Source organism: Ursus maritimus, unplaced genomic scaffold (genome assembly GCF_017311325.1).
Source record: "Ursus maritimus isolate PB19 unplaced genomic scaffold, ASM1731132v1 scaffold_1, whole genome shotgun sequence".
Lineage (NCBI taxonomy): Eukaryota > Metazoa > Chordata > Mammalia > Carnivora > Ursidae > Ursus > Ursus maritimus.
This window is the reverse complement of record NW_024423343.1, coordinates 11,966,191-11,983,588: the sequence shown is the minus strand read 5'-3', so window position 1 is coordinate 11,983,588 and position 17,398 is coordinate 11,966,191. Positions and strand designations below refer to the sequence as shown.

The window sequence follows — 17,398 nt, the reverse complement described above, 5'->3', positions numbered from 1 at the left end:
ACACACACACACACACACACACACACACACACACACACACACACTACACAGGACAAGCTTAAGCAAAAGGAAAGTTTTCATTATAATCCCAATGACTTCCAGGGTATCCTACCAATGGAAGTAAAATATTTTCAGAAGTCAAGTCATTACCCATTCTTTAGAAAAACATGTAATATTTATATTCCTTCATCTAACCAGAGGGAATGGGATCAGCTTTGAAAGGAAGGTATTGTTAACTATGGTTCAAAGAGTGCCTTGGAATTGGGAAGGGGGCAGAAAGGGCAAGCCAATGAGGAGCTGGGGGGTGGGGGGTGGGTGGGAGCTGCCAAGATCAGGATATAAATACACCGCTCAACAGGCCCCTCCAAACCCTTTATGGACTCCCCCCCCCCCTCCCGATAGGAGGTAGGTTACTCAGTGTCCCAATTTTGTTTTGTTCTGTAACCTCAGGAACTTTAAGGCATTCAAGGTTCTGGTGTCAGAAAATGTAAATACTGGCTGGTAAGAGATCTGAGACAGGGTTCAAGAAACCACCGCCGTGGCTTTGAGTGGGATACTGCCGACCATCCGCATTGGTTTCCCAAGAATCAGCAACTCCGCATTACCAGAGTCCTTACCTGTGCTCAGGTGGGAACACTTCTTTCAAACCACTGAAGTCTTTTTTTTTTAAGATTTTATTTATTTATCTGACAGAGAAAGAGAGAGAGAGAGAGAGCACAAGCAGGGGGAGTGGCAGAGGAAGAAGCCTGATGCTGGACTGGATCCCAGGACCCTGGGATCATGACCTGAGCCAAAGGCAGATGCTTAACAACTGAGCCACCCAGGCGCCCCATCAAACCATTCAAGTCTTTGGTTCCATTTCACCCATTGCTCCCCACCACTCCCCACTAAAAGCCTGGTTCTCTTAAGCAAGCGCTGCTCTGGTCCAGCTAGCTGTGTATGTGGGGAAAGCGCAGTCTGGTGAAGAACGGAGGGAGGACGGTACAAGATGCCTGATGTCCTCCTGTGGCTCTGGGCTCCTTTCTAATACCACATTTCATCTCTAGGCCTGTGGGAGCCACCTGAGGACTGCTAGAATGTGTTGTCCTCTGACCTCGGGCAAATAGCGTAACTATTTTCACCAACCACCAATGGCATTAAAAATACAGACGACAGTCTCTGGTAAGAAACCTCGGTAGTCATTTTTCACGTTTTTCTTAGAGGTGAACTTCCAGCTTCCACTCATTCTATAAAAGAGAGAATCAAACTCTAAAGAAGATCTGCATCTGTGATATAAAAATCCTTGCTATCCCTTCAAGAACCTGAATGACAGGACCACATTATTTACTATTTTCTCAAATCCTTTCCTGTCCCCACACTTTGCAGTAATGTAATTCATTGTTCCCTTCTTTGTTCTCTGCCTCCTACAAGCACCAGGAAGACAGCAACACACCTATTTCGGTCCCCAGTGCCTGGCTCACAGTATGAACTCAATAAAAGTTCATTGAGACAGTATAAGCTTTCCTGTTTCTCAAAGAAAAATTAGAAAGAAAAAAAGTGATACCACCAATATGAAGGAAATCATTGATATTTCACCCAAAGCTATTTTAACATTATAAACATTATAAACATTTAAGAATCACTTCATCCTAGGCGTTCAACATGAGACTGGATAAATAGTCAATGACGGTATACATAACTGTGTTTATAAATACACTGTACAATGTATAAATCAGACACAATGGCTTCTCCCATCAAGAAGTAGGATCTATTTTTCTTTTCTTTTTTTTTTTTAAAGATTTTATTTATTTATTTGTCAGAGAGAGAGAAAGCACACAAGCTGGGGAAGCGGCAGAGGGAAGGGAAGAACCAGGCTCCCTGCTGAGCAAGGAGCCTAATGTGGGGCTCCATCCCAGGCCTCTAGGATCATGACCTGAGCTGAATGCAGCTGCTTAACTGACTGAGCCACTCAGGTGCCCCAGGATCTATTTTTCTATTCCCTGAAACTGGGCATGGCTTTGGGACTTGCTTTGGGCAATGGGAGAGGAGCAAATGCGATGTAAGCAGAGGCTTGGAAAGTACTGGTGCCCCCTCTCACTGCTGCGGGTTGCTCATTCAAATACTATGTGAAGTTTGAGTCAGCCCACTCTGGGTCAGTCAAGAGCAAGCACCACTGACAGCCAGCATCGTCCACCAGACAAGTGAGGGAAACCATTCTACATCAACCCGTCCTCGGCCAACTGTCCGACTGTCCACGTGCGCTTCCCCAGGTGAGACAGGCACTGCCCCACAGAACACAGCCTCCGTCACCAACCCTCAGAACTGCGATCTAACAGATGACTGATGTTCTAAGGCCATTGGTTTTGGGGTGGTTTGTGACAGATCAAAGCTAAATGAGGCATACATCTAAGAAACTAGCTTGTTTCATAGACTAAACTCTTGAACAGCTTTCTTAAAAGTTTCTGCATGTTGCTGAATTCCATTCCTCACTGCAGATGACCTGGAAGAAAACTGGTATTACTGTTTTAGCATATCCTTATTGACAAGTTGCCGGAAATGATACAATATTGATCACTGAGACTTAAAGCTCATTATCATATTCTTGAAAGTTTCTATTTTGTAATGATAACTACTCCATCCTATTCACCCTATACGTGGACCACAATCAGCAAGAACATCAGGGTATCAGTTATAAATGTTTTTAACTATTCGAGGTCCTCTCTGGTTCAAAGTAGAGATTATCAAAGTCATACACACGGTAATATGCTTCTTAGGAGATGGAACAGATTCCCTAAATTCCACTAATTTCCTCCAAAGTTATCAATACTTGGAGTGAGAGAAAATTACTAAACAATTTATTCTATTATTTACAGGTAATTCTTCTGTCTAAAATAAGCTGCTCCCAGAATTTGAAATGGTTTTGCCATGCTTTCTGCTTATTCCAATAGAAAGCTTTAATTCTTCTGAACTCTTGAAAATATGAGACCTTGGTGACCAGAACGTCTTCAAAAGGCTCCTTAACCTTTAGAGTTAATCCTACCACACTATATTAAGAACTAGTTATTCACTCTGGTGGAGGGGCAGGGAAGTGCTGACATGCTACTGCAGAAGGACCAGGGGAGAAACAGAGTAATAAAGACTCACACTTAGACACCTTTCCCTTCATAAATGGTTCAAAATTAGAAAAGCAGATCATTTCCCAACTAATGCTTTCCCCCCATCACTGGGTTATACTAGATGATGCATTTTTAAAACCTGAAGAGTCTCAAGAGGCATGGGAAGTACAGACTCCTTTTCTCTTTTCCTTTAAAAAAAAAAAAAAAAAGCAGTGAGTCTACTGTAAGAGCTATGTTGTCTGCTGTGTTCCTTCAGTGCAAAACGTGGGGACTCTAAGCAATTGGGCATTTCACCAACTTTCTAGTGCTAAGCTTCAAAATTTATGAGCAGTTCATCTCTGGAAACATAAACAAAATCCAGCATTGATGGTGGCCTATGAGAAGAGAAGCTGGAGAACAAGAGTGGGAGAGAATCTTATTTTTCACTTTATACCTTTAAAAAATTTTTTGAAACTACTTGAAACTTATAGTATGTGCATGAATTGCCAACACCAAAAAATGAAAGGGAAAACACAAGTGTGAATAGACCCAGCACGCTATCATGGTCTTAGGTGGTCTTAAAAAAAAAAAAAAAAAATGCTTTTTTAGGTTTCTGTAGGAAACTAGTCTGAACTTACAAACAAATACGACTGCACGTCATCAAAGCAGAAAGAGTGCAAGTGAACACACTTAAGAAACAGCAATGACCAAATCTCAAAGGAGATTATACTTCCAGCCAAAAGCAAGCACAGGAACCACAGGTCAGAGGGTTAAAGCCTTTCACTACTAAAAATAAAAACCACCCACCCAAAGGGAAAAAAACATTCTCAAATGGTGAGCTTCTAGGATGGAAAGAAAAAACGACAATTTCTTTTGCAGCCCCACCTTTACCCCATGCTTCCTACTCATGAACTGTTCATTTAACACCTGGACCCCTCTCCTGGCTGCTTCATTGGACAAAAGAGCCAAAGATAGCTTTTTCTTGCTTCTTGCTAATATTATATTTGCCAGCTGAGTATCCAAAAAAGGGCCACTCTTCCAAATAGTTTCAAGAGCCTTGTGAGCTATTTAAGTAAGCTGGTGTTATTGCCAGCCAGGAAGCCAGGGTTAGAATGATTCAGAAAAGCATAATACTTTGAAGTAGATGGGCACTTTCACCCAGTAAGTATATGAAAAATGCTGACTTTCATGGATTACATATCCTGAATCTTGATTTTTTTTTCCCTCAGATAAGCTGTGCCATAAGAAATTTGGTAATTACTTGGATGAACTCCCTTCACTACCTTTTTCCCCCTCCTTTCCATGTGTCCACCCCCATTCTCTTACAACAAAATATGTGTTATTGGAACACAAGAGGTGTTCATTGCTGTTTATTGAAGAAAAAAGGGAAAGGGACCAACAGGAAACTGAGGTCTGGGGCCTATTTGAAGACAGAGCATTCATGCTGAGGTTGGGGGGCAGGTGGCCTCTGATCTTGAACCAAAGAAGCTAAGGTTCTTCTGATTATTCCCACAATCCCTAAAATTCAAGGGTAAGTATGATTATTTCCGGTATCCTAGCAAGCCCTTCAAATTATTTTAAAATAAACAGGGACACAATCATTGGAGAATAATAGATGAATAATAGTGGAAGACAGAGTAATTACTGAATATTTTGGAGACCTTTAACTGCTATATTGTTTACAAATGTCTTTTCTTACATTTTCCTGTTTCACATGGATCCATAACCTTCCTAAAACCAAGAATCATGACTTTCTGTGCAAAATAGAATTTGTTTGCCACGCTAGATACGTTTAAAGAAAAAAAAAGAGAGAGAAAGAATGTTTCTTTAATCATTTCAACAAACATAACACAACTATCAATTTCTCAAGATTAAGTGAAACTGTTCAGCAACATGACCTAAATACGTCAGGGCGGATCAGAGAACTCGCATCAAAGTATTTTTCGGTCAACAGAAAACAAGAGCGAAAGTTTATGAACTTGGGTTTACTGGCATCTTCTTCAGGCCAACCAATTAGCATCCAATGTATGTGGCTTTGGTTCAAACAGGACCGGGGTGGATGGCAGAAAGTGACACAGAGTGGGCAGCAAACAAAGGATCAAACATGGAAAGGCAAAAGGAAAACAGTGAATACTTACTAGTAAAACATTACTCAATTAAACATTCAGGGTGGGGTAATAAAACCACAAATTTCCTCTCTGCTTGAAGATAGAGTCGATGATCCAATTAAAATTATAGCCTGACCAATATATTCAATTCTACTGCCGTCATGAATGAAAATGCAGAAAGGGGCTTAAAAAAAAAGAAAAGCTGCCTTTTCAATATAAACACATCATTTTTAAAAGTTCTATTATTCAAAGATCACTGGCTCATTGAGGAAGCACAAATAACATTTAACCAACCAACTTTATTTTAACAAATAGATTATAGCAGAGCCTGCAGCAAGAATATTATTAAGATGGAAAATGTTCCTTTCCCCATAGATGACAGTATCTTATACTCATCTAATCCATCTTCTCCTTTTTTCTGTGAATCAAGAATGGGAGAGATGCTACCATTTCCACGATAGAAGACAAAAGCACGATGGAAGACAAGAACATCTCCTGACCATCATTTAAAAAAGCTTTACGATAACTTTTTTTTTGCAACTATTTCATATTAGTTAGAAACTAGCATGCTATTATACCATACACATATTAGAATGTAATTCTGTTAAATTAAAATTCAAAGTAATTACAACTTCTAAACATGTTTCAGTAACATTTTAAAAAGTGCTTTTTAGTGTTTGCCGCATAGCTATGGACTTGTAAGGCAAGGAATAATAAATCAAGAATATAATTGTAAATGTGGCAAAAAGAGTTACAGAATCTTTAGTGTGAAACTGACTTCAAACTGAACTCACGAGACACTATTTTCCTTGAATACAATTTACAGTACCTCTGTAACAAGAGGAAATCATTGGGAAAATAGCTTTCTTTAAAACAAAACCTTACAATTGTGAAGTGTTCCATTATCCTAAAATTACCAACCCACCAAAATAAAAGGAAACATTTACATACTATATAGCAAGAAATATATATGATTGTAGCAGAAGGATTGGAAAAGAATAAGTCAATGAAATTCTGAATGAAACAGTCAATAGACTATTCTAATGAATTACACAATCCACACAGAGGTACCCAAAGGGCCAGAACTTCTGAATACATTGGCAACTTGACAGCCAAGATAATAACAGGTCGGCAAAGCAGTATACAGCTCAACTAACAAATCAAAAATCCTAAAACACAAAAAAGTTGGACAACATTCATGCTGCCGGCAAGAGAAATAACTGAGCTTTTCCATACACCTGACAGAGAAAACTGAAACCGAACAAAAAATTGTGGAAGACTTCCTATAGTCCTCAGTTGGCCTCTCAGATTTCCTTTCTATTCACTCAAGTGGTTATTCCTCACTGAAGGAAGGCTTCTGATGGTACAAATGAGAAACATTATCCATAAACAGAACACCTGCATAAGAAGGGGTGATTTCCAGTAGAATAAACAGAATAATGTCCTGGACATGGCTTGGTTAAAGCTTGACCTGTACAGTGGGGTGGTATGCTTCCAACGGTTGACCTTAGGACGCAAGGAACTAGCTGTTGACTTGCTTCTCACACAAGTTTGATGTTTTTAAAAGGGAGGAGGGGGAGGAGCTCAGTTCAGTCTAGAAAAGGCTCCAAAAATTCAGACTTGTGTAGTCTGTGGAGGGATTGTTATAAGGTCTGTTAAAGTCTGCTCCCCTCCAAACCAGAAAGGTTAAAATAAGTCCTGAATCAAACCATAATGAGTGATGCAAAAGCCAAAACAAGAAGAAACAGAATATTCTAACGTACTTCATTATGACCCCATCAACAGCTTCTTCAGAAAGAATCCTCATTACAACTGACCCATTAAAAAATATCATTCTCTCCAAAATATTCCTATGTTTAGTGCTGCAAAGGAGGTCAGAATAATTTAGAACAAAATTCTCAATTACTGATGAGGAAATAGGTCCAGAGAAATCAAGTGACATGCCCAAGGTCACTTAGCTAGTGAAGGGTACAGGCTGTGTTATGACTCAAGTTCTCTGGCTCCCAGGAACTGCTTTTTCCATTGCATCATTCAAGATAACATAAAGCTATTTTCCAGGAATTTTGATAAACCAAACAAACAAACAAACAAACAAAAAACCAAAAAACAAACAAAACTAAACTAAAAAAAAACAAAAACAAAAAACCAAACAGCAGGGAACAGGGGAGGCATGAAGTTTTGAATTCCAAGTCCCTTACTGTAGTAGGCAATATACTAGATAGTATTTATCTGGGTGGCAATCAGAGAAATGATTATAGTATGTGGAATTTTTTACAGATTTTTTTTAACATAAAAAGCTATTTAAACAACAGTAGAGATTAAGAAGATTGTTAGATGCTCCAAGTTTTCTTGAACAACAGAGAAACTCACCCACCGCTCAGAAGCAGCATGAGGCATAGCATTTACACCAGGGCAGTCCTTCTTCCTTACATTCACACCTACGGAAAAACGCTGCCTTGGGGGCTTATGATTCAGTGATGCATGAGGGATGCTGGCTGGCTGGTGAGAAAGACTTATTAGAGAGGGGAAGGGAAGGGGAACACCTCCATTAATTTCTCTCTTACTTTCCTTTATTTTAGAACGGAAAACTGGAACAAATGTTTCATCCCATAGAGCAATACACCTCACATAACGTTGGTTACGTGAGGGCCACAATACAAATCTAGCAAGCTTTCAGGAGGTTAGCCCAGCCAGCCCTGAGGAGCTGTCACGTGGGCTGTCACTGGTCAAAAACAAATCTGGTTTTGAGAGCTTAAGCAGCGTTTCCTCCAACCTCAGTACCAAACTCTACCCAGGCCCTTGCAATGAATCTCTAGATTCTCATGATTTGCAAGCCATATCCGGCGTTTTCATTTCACTGTGAGCTCCCCTGGGCCTAGAAGGGTCAGTTTTTGTTGATCTTATCCGGCTCTGTGCTTTGCAAACTGCAGCCGCTCGATATATAGTGTTGACCCTAATACAATTTCCAGCCAAATGAGTTTTTCCTGAATGATCCCCAAACAGTGCCAGCCACAGCACTTGTGTTTCCTTCTCCGTTTTTTTTTTTCCCTCCTCCTTCCCATTAGTAAGGGACGTAAATGTTAGAATCTTGAGCCAACCCAATCAATCCTACAACCACGTGCTCGTGAATTTCCAGACAGGAAGATGAAGGAACGTGGCGTCGTAGTAAACCGTAGTAAAGAGAGGAGGGAAACAAAATGGGGCACGTCACATGGTCATGGCCTGGATTTTTCTCAATTAAAAATAAGAGGAAGTGTGTATTTCCGGCCTCTGTCAGTGGGCTGGTTGGACTTTCTCATTCCCAGGATTCTGGGCTGGATGCACGAATAAGGATGAGTGCATAACATCCTCTGGGAGGGGAGGGGGGGCGTATTTGGCTCAGTTCCGCAGGCACCAGAAGGAAGAGGTGGAGGGAGAGTTGGGAGGGCTGGTGCCCCCGACGCCCAGCCCCGGGGACCACCGCTGGACCCAAGTCCCAGCCCCAACCCCCCAGCCCACCTCCGGCTCGAGGCCCCACCCCGCGCCCGCCGCAGCACGGCAGATACTCGCGCTGATTGGCTCTGGCAGGAGCCAATCAGGGCCCGTCCGCCCCGCCCACTCAGAGCCAGTCCTGCACCTAGGGGCCGGGGCTCACCAGCCTCAGCGGACCACGCGGCGGCGGGGCGGGGAAGGGGCCGGGCAGCCCGGCGCCTCCAGGCGACCGGAGGTGGGCGGGGTGGGAGATTTGTGAGGGCGGCCTCAGCCCTGCTACAGATTCCCCAACCCCCGGCTAAAGGGGCTCGGAGGAGGGAGGGGAGCCAACTGCCAAATAAATAGGGAGGAATGCAGGAAGCGGAGGTGACCCGGGAAACGGGAAAGTGCCAGAGCTGAGACGGTTTGCGCCAGACAAAAAAGGCCACACAGGGAGGGGAAGGGAAGAAGGAGGGAGAGATGGGAGGTAGCCCTGGAGGTACGGAATCCTTGAAATCACCACAAGCAAATGGAGTGAAAGGAGGAGAAATGCCCCCCCTTGGGGGGGGGGCATAATAAAATGACAAAAATAAATAAATAAAAGGCACTTAAACGGGGGCGGCTTGGGGCTGTGCCTTTGCCAAAGCCTGCTCTATGTGCCCGAGCTGCGATTTCAAAAACTACAAAACAAATTTGAGGTAAAAGCGGGTTAAGGATAACTGGGTTGCCGTGTCCTTTCTGCCCTCTTTCTTGGGCTCTCAATCCACTCTCTGCAGAGAGGAGGCCACAAGGACTGCGAAATTCTGAAATGGAGAAAAAGAGAAAAAAAGACAAGGCCAGAAACATGAAGTAATAAGAGGTGGGAAACAAAGGGAATGGGAGAAGGGGATGCTGGAAAGCAAGAACTCAAAATGAGAACGAAGTTAGAGGCGGCACCGGTTGACAAAAATTGGAAACTGGACATGGGGTCAATGAGAAGGGCAACCAGCAGTCCTGAGCACCTGAGCTGCCTCACAAATGTTCTCCTTTAACAGACAGGGAAAAATATTAGACAAGCCTCAACGTTTAAAAACGAGGGGTTAGGAGAAAGCACACACCCCTTTCAGCACCCCTGCCTTTCCTGTTTCAGGTTTTACCTGAGCCATGAGCAAGAGAGGCAGATAGGAACTGCTGAGGAAGTTAGGAAAAGGATGTTTCCACAACCAAAATACTCATTCCTAGGAAAAGCTGTTTGCCAAGGCAGGTCAGATTTTTTTGTTTCAGATGATAATTGACGATCAGATCACATCCTTAAACTCAACAGGGCAAAGGCAAGGGAGAATTCAGGATGGAAGGGTGTCAAGTAGCATTTGGTGCCTCACTTAAAACACACCACAAACACCTCTCATCTTTCCATTTACATCTTACAAAATACACACTGTAGAATTTTTCTGGCATGGGGTTGTCAAAGCACGGTGTATTGCTACTCCAAGATTATTGGGGATATGATGATGTTTATTCCAGCATATTACACTCTCCCTAAGAAAGCTTAGAAGATCGTTTTGCTTTGGTCAGTTTGTTTTTAATGTACCCGCCTCATAAAGAGGATTTTATTTTAAAGCTCCTTTAAAAGACGAAAACTCTATGTGGTCATCAATTTCTTTCAAAGCAAATATTATTTCTTCTCTCTATAAAAAGAAACCTGTCCAAACTAAGAAAACAGGTGAGGAAAATTTATTGTTTCCTAGCCTCTTCTTTCGTCTTCTCTAAAATGAAAATTTTGCTTCTGCTGGGTTTGTTTCCTACAAATCCTCATTACTTTATAAATGAAACACTGTGCAATATAAATGGTTAGAGTATTAGAGGGATTCGCATTCCCAAAAATGTCATTTTTTTTAATCACTTAAAAATAACCAAAGTTTTTAACTGTTGATGTTGACAAATATAATCAAATCTCTTCTAGTGAATCACAAAAATAAATACTAAATGCTAATCAAATGATGCCTGGTATCACCGAAAAATCTTAGTCTGAATGTTTGTGTACCTATATCTTGTTCTAGAAAACAGCGAATGATATGGGTCAATTATTAGAAACTGGTTAGGATCAAGGAGACTGAGACCACAGAACAAATACCTACCAACAGGAACCCAATGCACAATTTCTTATGAATGGACACATATTTAACAGCTCATTCTATGAAGCATACATCAAAAAGACTATCACAAGATAATCAGTTTGTCAGAATAAAACGTTTCCAAACGCTGGAAACTTCTGCATTGCCAACTCATCACATTATTTGCAAACTATACTCCTCTCTTCTTCCCACAATTATGACCACCAGAAAATAGGCTCAACAGAATGAAGGACAGGCAAATTTCCTATCACAAATGTTTTTCATTTTCAATAGAGCCTTAGCCACTGAAGACGTAAAGCCAACTTTCAACATGTACTGATATGTTTATTCCTGCGCTTAGAGGCAAACAACAAATGCTCTAAAAATGGAAGAGTACTCCTAGCCTTTACATTCAATGCAAAACAAAACCAAAGCCCTGCATTTCCCCAACATAATACTCCTTCTTTTCAATGTAAAAACGTTAAGTAATTTTACAGAAGATGTACAGTAGCCCCCAAATGATCTGTGTGATGTCTCCCTGCAGGCCTTTGCAAGAACAGACAAACTGTAAGGCAGACACGCTGGGATGAATTTCCATAACTCTTCACTAATAACGAGTCCCAGACACATGCAGACTTCACTGCAGACTCCGTGCAAAAGCAGCCATGCCTGTGAGGTGGTGGGTTGGTGTGTGAATAATATTTCACAAATCCTGGCTCAGGAGCAAAAAAGAGAATGTCACCCATAATTACTTTCTACAGAGAGTCATAAAGAGACAGGTATATCTCCCTAAATATGTAAGCCTAAACAAGCTCTTACTCTCAGATCTTTTTAGGGCAGCAAGAATAAAAAGGGATGTTTCCACTGCTATTTATGTTGCCTTGGTATTGTGAAATCACAGAATTAAAGTACACAGAGCAACTTGATAAGATCACCCTTAAGAGCTCCAAGAAACTATCTGAAATGAAAGGTTTGGTTTAGCCCCTGTGCTAACAAATATTTTTGTAGAGCTGTTCCTTCTAGGGACTGACCTAAATATATAGTCAAAAGAAAACTTCAGTAAAGAGAAAAAGGTACTTATATACGAACTCCACAAGCCTCAGAACCGGTATAGGCCATGTGTTTTGAAAATACTACAATAAGTACTTCACTTGGGAGCCTCAAACGAAAGGCCTCCTGGACCGTGGCTCCAACAGGTTTATTGGACTGTCAGCCAAGTGTCCTGGTGGAGGGAGCACCTTGTGTGCCCTCCCCTCCCCCATCCTGTGAAAGCACTCCCTAAGGAAGCAATGGGAAGGAGAGGAAAGGGGCCTAGGCAAAGAGGAAGAGAATTCCAGCACAAGGTTAAAAGCAGTTTTGTCTTCTGACTTTGTCACCATGAAACGCACCTGCTGTGATGTCCAGTTGAGCTACTGGAGGTCCTCTGGCTGCTTCTGGAAACTGATGCTGGCATAGGCGCTTAAATCCTCGCTGGAGCGGCTGGTTGAGCTGCTCTCACTGCTGCCCAGAGGCTGATGAGGGGGCGGGGGCAGGGGCGGCTGCGGTTGAGGGGGGCGCTCCTGAGGGCGCGGTTTGAAGTCCTTGACCAAATCCAGGTCTATGTAGTTAAGCCCGTTCTCCAAACCCCCAGCAGCCCCACACACTTGGGCCGGCTCCTTGGGGGCTCCCCCGAGCTCCCCAGGCCTCAGCCACACATTCTCAAAGGAAGCAGAACTGTGGCGTTTCATATCCTCTGTGCTGCTGCTGCCACCACCGCCGCCCCCTACGGCAGCCCCCCCTCCAAAGGGCACCGTGTTGCCCATCCGGGTGGCACTAGGTGTGGAGGAGAAGGTCTCAGAGCTATGCCGCCTCCGGCACCCTTGTGGGTCCGCACGGATCACTTTGGCACTCTGGTTACGGTTGGGACTGAGGTTCACCCGGGTGAAGGCGCTCATGCCCCCAGGTCCCTGTGGGCCCCCCAGCAGGGAAGAGCGGGCCACCAGCTCCCCTGCTTTTTGAGGCGCAGTGGGGGAAGCAGAGGCTACAGAGGATGAGGAGGGAGCCGCCGCGGTGGCTCCTGGAAGGCTGGCCTCCTCCACAGCAAGGCCTGTCCGCATGTCAGCATAGCTGATGGGGGCAACTGGTGAGGTGTCCACGTAGCTCTGCGCCGGACAGCCCATCTGCATGGTCATGTAGTCCCCCCGGCTGCTGGGCACTGCCCGGGTAGGCCTGCACATGCTAGCAGCCCCAGGGGGTGCAGGGCCCGCTCTGCCTGCCTGGACCCCGGCACTCTCCTGCCAGGTCGCCCTTCGGCCTGGCCCCAGGTCCATGTTCATGTATTCCTCAGTGCCAGTCTCTTCCTCTCTGGGAGCTGGCTGGAGCTGGGATGGACACCTGACAGAAGGCGAGCTGCGGGAAGCCACAGGACCAGATAAGTAACACGGCTGATCACTCCCAAATTCAATATTCACATACTCCCCTGGGCTCTTGGGCTCCGGAGCGTGCAGCAGGGACGGCTGTTGCTGCTGCTCTCGGACCCGAGGTAAGGTGCTGGCCTTGGGATCCCCCAGGGACAGCCTCGTGGGCCGAGCCAGGCGGCTGTTGGTCTGGGCAGCTGTGTCCACCTTTCGAGGCAGATGGGGCTGCAGGACCTGATGGTGGATATGTGGGAGGCCAGGATCCGGCCTCACCCCACAGTATCCCCCGCCCAGGCTGTCGCTGCTGGTGGAGGAGGAGGAATCCTCTGCCGTTGCAGCATAGAGAAGGCGACCAGAGCTGGAGGAAAGGCGGAGGTGCTGGTGCCGGGCACTCTCCTCCAGCTCCCCAGGGCGCTGGGTGTGCTTAAAGGACCTTGGCAATGAGTAGTAGGAGAGAACTGGCTTGTGCTGGGGGTCCTCTGGGCCGTAGTAGCAGTCGGAGGGGCTGCTGGTGTTGGAGTCCCCCACTGGCGACATGTTCATGTAGTCACCAGTACAAGACAAGAGCTTGCCACTCCCGCTCTCTGCGGGCAGTTTGGGGTGCGGCAGGGCATGAGCGTGGTGGCCCCCTACCCCATTTGTCCATAGCTTGCCATAGCTGCTCCCAGAAGGGGCGGCGCTGCTGCTGCTGGGCCCGCCTCCAATGTCAGGAGAGCAGCTGCCGCTTGGGGACATCATCATGTAGCCATTGGGGTCCACTCTCTGAGGATGGCGTCTGATCGGGTTGATGATCTGCTGCGGCGCAGACACGCTCTTGGGGCTCATGGGCATGTAGTCCCCACTGCCCTTTCGGCTGCTGGGCACTGGTGCCACTCCTGGGGACATGGGCATGTAGCCGTCATCAGTGTGGAGAGTGGATGTGTCTGGGCGGTGGTGGCCCCCACGCCTGTCCAAAGGGTGCATTTCCAGACCCTCCTCAGGGTAGGAGTGGGTGGGCACGAAGGCAGAGTGCCGGTAGCCAGGCAGTCGGCCTCCACTGCCACCTCCTGGCGGGTAGGCAGGCATCATCTCCGTGTATTCCTCAATGGAAGCCACAGAGGACTGGGATGGGGTCTTCTGGTGGGAAATGGTAGGGGATGTGCCAGCAGAGTGAGTCCGCTTTCGGAACCGATTATCCAGATCTGCAGCACTGGCCGCTTCATCCCCAGCCAGGGCAGGGCTCGTGCCCAAGCCAGCTCCTGGGATGTAGCGGTGACCGTTGCCACCCCGAGGCAAAATATAGTGACCATTGGGGGCGGTGAGGGTGGAGGACCCCTTGCCTCCCATGCAGATGTAGTTGCTCAGCTCCTCCTCACCGCGGGCCGGTGGGGTGTGGCCCAGGGAATCCGGGGTGACACTGCGGAAGGAACTTCGGAAATCGCAAGGGCTGGAGCCATACTCATCGGAGGAGATGAAGCCGCCATCGCTGGGGGAACCGGACACAGAAGCACTAGACCGCCGTGGGAAGAGACAGTCCGAGGTGGAGCCGTGGCCACTGGTGCTGCTGGACGACAGACTGACCGGGCTGGTGGCGGAAGGTGAGCAGCGAGAAGAAGGCATGGGGATGGAGCGGCTGTGGTTGAGAGGGGGGTGCAGCCGGGAGCTGCCGCGATGACGGTGGGCGTGGGTCCTGTTGGTGCTGGGACTCACAGGGCTCCCGTCCACCGAGGCCGGGCGGGACATGGTGCCTTCGCCATCGCTGGACGCTCGCACACGGAAGGAGCCCTGCTTGCCGCCCACCATGCTGGCCGGAGAGGTGGCGGTGATGCTCTCGGTGCGAGAGCGGCGCGTCAGCCCCACCTGGCTGGGTGGGGGGTTGTTGAGGTGATGCCTGCGCAAGGGGACGCTGATGGGGTTGGAGCAGTTGGAGGAGGACTGGCTCTTACTTCGAGGACGGAACTCATCGCTCATGGCCCGCATGGCCTCCAGGATTGTCTCGTGCATGTTCTGGGCCACCACAGAGTCATCCACCTGCATCCAGAACTCCCCAGGTCCTGTCACTGCGGAACGGCCCACTTCGATGAAGAAGAAGTTCTCTGAGTGGCCGCAGCGTCTGATGTTCATCAGCTGCAGCACCACGGCCGCCGCCTCCGAGTTCAGCTTCACGAAGCTGATGGTCTTGCTGGTCAGGCAGAGTCGGTAGATGCCAATCAGGTTCTTTGTCTGACCCAGACCTTTGGGTTTCAGGATCACCTGCCAGACCTCCTTGAACGCAGGTCCTGGGGGCACGTCCCCGTAGCTCAAGTCCTCCCCAGCCTCCCCGAGGCCGGAGCTGCCGCTGCAGCTGCCCCCACCGCCTCCTGCCCCGGGGGCCGAGGCCCCGTCGTGGTGGCCCTTGGCCCGATTGTGCAGCTGCAGGAGGGCTTGGTACCAGCTGTCCTGCTCGGCCTCGCTGTCCGCCGCGATGGCAAAGTGCTCGTCCCGGGTGTAAAGGGCCACCAGGTGCTTGTTCTTGGAGTCTGCCCGCTTGTTGATGTTGAAGCAGCTCTCGAGGGGGATCGAGCGTTTGGGGGCGCTCGACTTGTGCCGCCACTTCTTCTCGTTCTCGTAGTACTCGAGGCGCGCCGGCCCCCCTGCCTCGCTGGCCGCCCGCAGCACGAAGAAGCGCTTGTGCATGCTCTTGGGTTTGCGCAGGTAACCCACCTTGCGCACGTCCGAGAAGCCGTCGGTCTCCGGAGGGCTCGCCATGCTGCCGCCGCCACCGCCGCGGAGGAGAGGGAGGCGCCGAAAAACAACCGGGTGGGGGGCGGAGGCTCCTCGCCGCGGCCCCGCACATGCAAACAGGGCTGGAGATCGCCGAACCCCCGACTCCGAAAACCACGCCGCCCCCCGCTCCGGGGAGGGGCAGCCGAAGGGGGACGCAGCTGCTGCGCCAAGGAGATGGCCTCGGCCGGAGTTTACGGGCGTTTCATGCCCTGGGGGGGAGGCAGTGCGTCCAGGGTGAGTGAAGCCCGGATCCTCCGAGAGCCAAGTCTCCTCACAGCCGCCGCGGCCAGGAAGGGGCGAAGATGCATCTCTTGCCACTCGGGCTGGAGTCTGGCACAGGCGGGCGGCGGCGGCGGCCGGGGGTCCCCGCGTTGCCCCTCCAGGCGCGCGCGCCTTCCCTCCTGAGTTCCCCTCTGGAAGTAGGGATTCCCGAGGCAAATTAAATATCCTTGGGCAGGGGGAGGCGAGCTGCCAAGTCCCAACGTTGCACGGGGTTCTCCCTCCTCCTCCTCCTTCGCCTCCTCCTCCGCCTCCTCCCACCCCCCAACCGCCCCGCCGCCACCAGCCGCCCAAATACCAGCTCAATCGCAGAGACCGCGGCGCTGCGGCTGTTGCTGCTGCTGCTGCCGCCGCCCGCGAACGGGTCCGCTGCAGCCCCCATTCGGGCCCATCTCGGCAGGCGGAGAAAGTGCCTTTTCCACGCAAAACGCTATTAGGCAGCCGAGGGAGCTGGGGACGCGCCGGAGGGACAGGCTCATCCCTGCCCCTCGCTCCAGTCGGCAGGGGAGGAGGGGAGGGGAAGAGGGCGGGAGGCAAAGGGGGAGGTTTGGGAAGGAGTCGGGGAAGACGCCTCTTCCCCGGGAGGCGCTGCCTCTGCAGTTACTTCTCTCCTCCTCCCTCCTCCTCCTCGGAGAGTTGCCGAGAGCCCCAACCAAAACAAGCGGCGGCGTCTGGCTCTGCGCGCCGGCCCCCGCCGACCGCGCCGCCGTCTCACTCGGAGGAGAAAAACACGTGACGGAGCCTCCGCGCTCCGCAGCCCGGCCGCCGCCGCCGGGAGGCTCCCGCCCGGGTCTCTACATTCCCGACCGAGCCCGCCCCGCGCCCGCCCCTCTCCGCCCCCCGGCCGTGCCGCAGCGGCGCCCGCGCTGGGCCCCGGCGCAGCGCTCTGGCAGCGCCCCTGCGCGGCCACCCGCCCCGGCACAGAGCCGTCCTCCCCGTGCGCCACCCAGGGCGCCCCCGGCCCGCAGGAATCCCCGCGGCGGGTGCGGGCGGGTGTGTTTGGGTGGCTACCCGAAAGCACGAGGGGAGTCTGGGAAAACGGCGGCGGGGGGGCGAGCTCGGGAAGACGCAGGAGTGAGGGTGGGGGGCGACGGGGGGGCACTGCGGCTACGGGGCCCTGAGTGGGAGGGTCCAGGGAGGAGGGGGCGCGGGAGCTGGGCTAGATCTTACCGAACAGGTAAGATCGACCCCTAGAGAAGGAGGTTTCTAGTCAAGCCCTTTTCTCCCAGAAAACATAAAAGCTAGATTTCAGT

At 49.0% G+C, this 17,398-nt stretch overlaps 1 protein-coding gene across 2 annotated transcripts in view; it reads right to left on the bottom strand.

The window, feature by feature from the left end:
• Positions 1-15,848, bottom strand: part of IRS1 (insulin receptor substrate 1) — a 57,692-nt gene extending 41,844 nt beyond the window's left edge. For both annotated transcript variants that reach the window (XM_008690398.2, XM_040639734.1), the window contains exon 1: positions 12,114-15,848. In XM_008690398.2, coding sequence (XP_008688620.2) covers positions 12,135-15,848 — 3,714 coding nt within the window. In that variant the 3' untranslated portion in view covers positions 12,114-12,134. The remainder of the gene's footprint in view (positions 1-12,113) is intronic.
• Between the last annotated feature and the right edge of the window lie 1,550 nt (positions 15,849-17,398).